Source organism: Nematolebias whitei, chromosome 20 (genome assembly GCF_014905685.2).
Source record: "Nematolebias whitei isolate Nwh7 chromosome 20, NemWhi1, whole genome shotgun sequence".
Taxonomy (NCBI): Eukaryota; Metazoa; Chordata; class Actinopteri; order Cyprinodontiformes; family Rivulidae; genus Nematolebias; species Nematolebias whitei.
The window spans coordinates 34,551,550-34,557,913 of NC_056517.1; the positions used below are offsets into that span (position 1 = coordinate 34,551,550).

A 6,364-nucleotide genomic window follows, 5' to 3' on the forward strand; every position below is an offset into this window, starting at 1 on the left:
ATGCTAGCTATAAACTAAAAGTAATTAAAGGCTAGCTAAAAGCTAAAAGTACCAAAAGTTAGTCTAAAAGAGAAAAAAGGCAAAAAGTTAACAGAATGTATTAAAAGTCCAGCTGAGAGCTGTAACGGTGTCACCGTCTGTCTCTGTTTTCAAGTCTCACGCACCGGAGGAGGGACGACTTCGGTCTTCATCAGGTCCTCGTAGATCTCTCCACCTTCCTCGTCATCGTAGACGCAGTCGTAAAGATCCTCCTCATCCTCCACCAGGTTCTCGCTGCGGCACACGGGACAGAGCGTGTTACTGTCGTCACATGATGTCACCGTTCTGCTTTCAGTAACTTGCCTTTTATTGCTTTGTGTTAAATCTCGTTAGCTGAGCACAATCCACGAGCGTGAAAGAGGCTCGGGGAGACGAGAAGCTTTCATGTTTCGGCTCAGACTGAAGTCTGCAGCGCAGCGTGGAGGCCGACATGATGGGATTCAGAATAATTCTGCTGTTTCATTAAATCAAAATCCACAAAACATGGAGATCATTCAAAGGACCGACAGCCGAAAGGCTGCATGTTTACCAGGACAGCAAATAAACTGGGACGTGGGTAATAACTGGAGATTTAGCTGTTTGTGTGGAAATAGTGAAGCTGCTGAATGACTTCACTCAGATTTACTGCAGAAGCTGAAGTTTAGATGTTAAAACCAAAATATGCAAAGAAACAAAAGTAGCAAATTACAAACTACTAATAACAAAACACTAGCTAAAAGCAGCAAAATGATAACTAAAAGTTAAAAGTAGCAAAAGGCTAGATGGAAACTAAATTAGTAAAAGGTTGACTGAAAGCTACATCAAAAGGATGGCAAAAAGCTAAAAGTAGCTAAATGTTATCAGACTAAAAGTAGCAGAGCAGTAGCTGAGCATCAAGTAGCAAAATGCCAGGTGAAGGCTACAAGTAGCAGAAATGTATCGAAAAGTAGCAAAAGCTAGCTAAAATGGCTAAATGCTAGCTAGATGCTAAAATAGCAAAAGGTTAGATAAAAGTAGCAAATGGTATCTAAAAACTAAAAGAAGCGAAGCAGTAGCTGAAAGTAGCAAAAAGCCAGCTAGCAGCTAAAATAGCAAAAGGTTGTCTAAAAGCTAATTTTAGCCAAAGGATAGACAAATGTAACAAGTAAAGTCTGGCATCCACAAGAAAGGAGCACATTTACTGAGAGATATCCGAGATGATGGCACACCATGACTACATCCAGACTTCTAGGCAGTAAAGAGATGAGCTAAAGAAACTGAAGTCTGATTGTAGGGCGATTAAGAACCACAATGGGTGGAGTGACTCAAACACAAAAAAGGCCAGTTACGATCCTCTTTGCATTAATGACCCCGCCCACTTTGCATCACTGATCCTGCCCACTATGTATCAATGACCCCGCCCACTTTGCATCAATGATCCCGCCCACTTTGTTTTGATGATCCCGCCCACAGAGCAGTGAAACAGGTCAGTCTCCACTGTAGCGGCAAATCATCTCTTCTGAGAAGAACCGAGTGGAGCCTCACTTACCAATGGCAAATCTGCATAGATGTATCAAAAGGCAAGCGAGAAGCTAAAAGTAGCAAAAGGCTAGTTTGGACCTATGGGCCGAGGCTTTGCGTTAATGAGGGAGTTGCCCCAGTCTATGGTGGTGAAAAACGAGCTGAGCTCTCAGATTACAGGTCCATCTAATATTCAACCTTCACCAGAGGTCATGAGGTACAAATCAAAACAGAAAGAAGATCTCAGAATGGTTGGTAGATGTTTAGTAATCGGGACACGATGATCCAAAAGTCTTTAATCAGTGACCAGTCGTCGTAAGTTGGGACTTCCCGGCTCAAGTTTAGGTGCCTTTTAAACCACTCGGGAAGATCTCAAATCCAAGTGGATCCCTTCATAGGGTCAACCTTTGAGACAGGGTGAGGGTCTCTGTTTCCCTCCAGAGCGCCCCCCCCCCCAGACGAGCAGAAAATGGATGTGCTTACTGTTTGCAGTGAGGGATGAGTCGTTCGTGTTTTATGAGTATTTAGTCTTTTTGGATAACAAACACTCAACTTTCCAAGGCGTTCCAAAACCCGTAAATATCTCAGCACTTGTATGTATTCCCTGGTGAACTGGCCCTCTCTTCACTCCCACAGACAAACTGGTTTCTGCTGATCTGCAAAACTAACTGGTAAAACCCCATCCTACCTCTGTCTGTTACTCAGTATCTGTAGCAACATGTGGACCCTCTGCTCCAGCAGCTACCCTGTCTATCCTTAAAGCACGCGCCTCATTTGGTCGTTCACCATTTCATTTATCTGCTGCTAACGACTGGAACCATCTATAAAAAACTCAGACTGACTACTTTTGTCCCATTTGCATTGTTTAAAATCTCAGTGAAGGCATCATTTGTTGACCGCTGCACATCCTTTTAGCAATTTCCTCCTCGATCTCTGTTGTTGCTCTCTTGTAGCATGTGCCAGCTCTTTATCATCTCACATGGTCTGTACAGTTTGATGTTTGACTGTCCGTTGTTTATATGTTGTCCGACTGCTGTATTTGCTGCCTCTTGGCCAGGCCGTCATTGTAACTGACAGTTTCTTCTCAACTAACAAACCTGGTTAAATAGAGGTCAGAGTAATTAATAAATCCACAGAAATTGGCTTCTGTTTCATTTGCAACTGATAAATCTGCAAAACTTTCAGAAGTTTGGATCGAACAGCGACTGAAAAAGCAAATGATTAAAGCACAATCCCACACAACTTGTGGTTAGCTGAGAAAGTGTGGGGTGAGCTCCTACTGGGAGACATTAAGAGGTGGCTGCCTTCCAGTCCACACCCAGGGAACAAATGGTCCCTCAATCACATCCAGTTCATTTGTAAGAAAACTGGAGACTAAATTAACTAAAGACTTTCTGTTAATCGTCTCTGTGAGTTTCTAGGAACCAACAAATGGATGTTTAACCAAAAAACTGGAAATCTTTTAGCGAATGTTTGTGGAAAAAGAGGAGAAACGTACTCTATTAGGTCCTCCAGGTGGTTGTAGATGTCCTCATCTTCTACGCTCTCCTCGGTAGGAAAAGGCCTGAGAAGAAATCAGACAGATCAGAAGACTTGCAGTCATGGGAAAAAGAAAGTTGTCCTTTCATTTCTAGGGTTTGTGTATCAGGATGTAATTAAATTAATCTTGTCTAGAGTGGTGGGCACAGTTCCACTAGCAGCCAATTAATTTTTATTAAGTGGATCAGCATTTTGGTTAACTTCGTAAAACGTAAGCGGAATTAGTTTCCGCTAAATTAAGTTTTGCCAACTTTAAGTCTGCTAACAAAACTCAGAAGCCTGTTCCTGTTTGATGTGGGCGTGCCTCAAAGAGTGCGCAAGGCACGCTACTGGCTTACAATGTGAACACGTGACAAGACGTGATTGGTCGACGAAGCAATAGCTAAAGGCGCGTTATTGGCTTACAATATGAACACGTGACAAGGCGTGATTGGTCGACGCAGCAATAGCTAAAGGCGTGTTATTGGCTTACTACGTGAACACGTGACGAGGCGTGATTGGTCGACGCAGCAATAGCTAAAGGCGTGTTATTGGCTTACTACGTGAACATGTGACAAGACGTGATTGGTCGACGCAGCAATAGCTAAAGGCGTGTTATTGGCTTACTACGTGAACACGTGACGAGGCGTGATTGGTCGACGCAGCAATAGCTAAAGGCGCGTTATTGGCTTACTACGTGAATATGTGACGAGACGTGATTGGTCGACGCAGCAATAGCTAAAGGCGTGTTATTGGCTTACTACGTAAACGTGACGAGACGTGATTGGTTGACGCAGCAATAGCTAAAGGCACATTATTGGCTTACTACGTGAATATGTGACGAGACGTGATTGGTCGACGCAGCAATAGCTAAAGGCATGTTATTGGCTTACTACGTAAACGTGACGAGACGTGATTGGTTGACGCAGCAATAGCTAAAGGCACATTATTGGCTTACTATGTGAACATGTGACAAGACGCGATTGGTCGACGCAGCAATAGCTAAAGGTACGTTATTGGCTTACTACGTAAACATGTGACGAGACGTGATTGGTCGACGCAGCAATAGCTAAAGGCACGTTATTGGCTTACTACGTAAACGTGACGAGACGTGATTGGTTGACGCAGCAATAGCTAAAGGCACGTTATTGGCTTACTACGTGAACACGTGACAAGACGCGATTGGTCGACGCAGCTTCAACTGGAAGGAGACAAAGACGTGTGACGCAAACTGAGCGACAGTCGCCTTGGCGGTCAGGAGTTTAGCATTAACTTCTGCTCTTTTTTTTTTTACATGTTTAGCGGTTTAGCATTAGCAAAGTTAATTTTTTTTGTTTTGCGGAATATGAGTTAGCGAAGCAAAATTTTTGGTTAGCTGTCTCCACCACTGCTGGTCTTTATGGGTTTTATAGTTATGTAAATCTCAAAGGCACAAAACCACAAGTTTCACTGAGTCATTATCTATGGAACAAAAACTGGACCTTGCCCCTGATCCTGGAACTAGAACCTCCTATAGCAACCAAAACTCCCAGAAGTACTTTTCGGCATAAGACTCTAACATGATTGTAGAGGAGTTTTGTCCCACTCTTCTTTCCATTGTTCTGTTCGGTGAGGTTTCTGCTCGGCTCTCTTAAGGTCCCACCAAAGCATTTCAGTCAGGTAAAGGTTCTGGACTGTAACTGGACCATAGCAGCACCTTAGTTCTTTTCTTTTTGGCCCGTTCCATTGTAGAGTAGTTGCTGTGTTTGGGATCATTGTCCTGTTGGACCCAGTTTGGTCCAGTCTTCAGCTGTTGGACTCTAGAACGAGGAGTTTGTGGTCCACTCAGTGACTGCACAAAGCCCAGATCATCAGCCCTCCACCACCATGGCTGCTGGTGTGAGGTTTTTGCTGCAGTGCATTCTGGGTAAATTTTGTCTCAAACATCTTGTGGTTGCTTCACATGAAACTTTACAAACATAAGTCAAGCTGCCATGTTGTTTGTAGAGAGAAGGGACTTTCTGCTGGGACCCTTTAAAACAAGCCATGACCTTTGACCTTCATCCTGCTAACTGAGGCCTGTAGAGTCCGAGCTGGACCTCAGTCCTCTGAGCACTGCACAGTCTAACCTTCGGGGGGCATTTCCTAGGAGCTGTCTTAAATGTTTTCCACTTGTGAATAATCTTTCTCTCTGTAAAATGATGAACTCCAAATAGTTTGGAATTGACCTTTGACCCTTCTCAGATAGATGGGCAGGAATAACTGCTTCCCTTGGACTCATTGCTGATGTCTTTCCACCTTGGTGCTGTGTGCTCCGGCGCAGCAAAAACTGCTGCTTTTCTCGAGGTGGTCCCACTGATGATGCTCCTGGTTGATCCTGAACCTCTGAGACCCTGGAACCAGTTCTCCACTCACAATCTGTTGGTGCTTCTGTTCTCTTTAGGTTCTGATCTGTAAAAACCCAACTGAAGCAGGACGGACTGTTTTCCTACTTAGTTCTCAGAACCTTCTGTTACAGACATTTCATGGGTCACGTCAACACACCTGATTCCTGTCTGTAGTGCGAGACTTGTGTGGGAAAGTTTGGATAACGTGTCCATAACCTGAAACAAACAAAAAACATGTTACGTCATCGCTTCTAATAAAAGGTGTTGCGCTGCATTTATAAGAAGTGACACCAGAGGGCAGCATTCTCTAACATTTCTGACGTGGCTGTGTTTCCGTTTGTGATTAAATTTATGTCAGATTGTGCATTGAACATGTTAAGTGTTATTTTTTAATTCTGGATAGAGTTTAAAGTCAAAGCGTTTAGCAGATTTGTGTTTATAAACCATAATGAAAAGGAGAGGGGGGGGCTGCTTCATGCACGCAGAAAGCATCAGCATGAGGGATCGATCGTGATAACTGGAAGTACGACCCATAATTCCACTCTGCCTCGCTCAGGCCCGCCGCTGCCCTTGACCTTTGCTTGACCTTTGCTTTGCTCACATGTCTGTGTGAACTGACGGGAAACAAACCACCGAGTTCATCTGACTCTGGTTCTGTTCATCACTCTCTTCTCCATCTTTTTGGATGTATCTGCCCTGAAGCGTCCTCTCCCCTGATCAATACCCATCCCCCCCCCGGTTAAATGGCGTAAACGGAGCGTTAACGAGCGCAGAATCCTGTTTTCTGCCAACGTCCTTAAAGATGCAAACCGTAGAGCTCGCCCTGCACGGACCTTTAAAAACCCAGAGCTGAGTTCATCGGCTGGTCTGAAGGGAACGTTAGTGGAGAGCAGCTGAGCGGTGGGAGGATGCAGCGTGTTTGTAATGGCAGCAGCGGGGGGCGGGGGGGGGGGGACTACACG

General features: G+C 44.4%; 1 protein-coding gene across 1 annotated transcript in view; it reads right to left on the reverse strand.

Annotated features, from left to right (window-relative positions):
• LOC119426428 (guanine nucleotide exchange factor VAV3) overlaps positions 1 to 6,364 on the reverse strand; it is an 84,610-nt gene that overhangs the window by 40,178 nt on the left and 38,068 nt on the right. The window contains exons 3-5 of the mRNA XM_037693989.1: positions 5,560 to 5,618; positions 3,017 to 3,082; positions 165 to 273 (exon numbers count right to left, since the gene is read on the reverse strand). Coding sequence (XP_037549917.1) covers positions 165 to 273; positions 3,017 to 3,082; positions 5,560 to 5,618 — 234 coding nt within the window. The remainder of the gene's footprint in view (positions 1 to 164; positions 274 to 3,016; positions 3,083 to 5,559; positions 5,619 to 6,364) is intronic.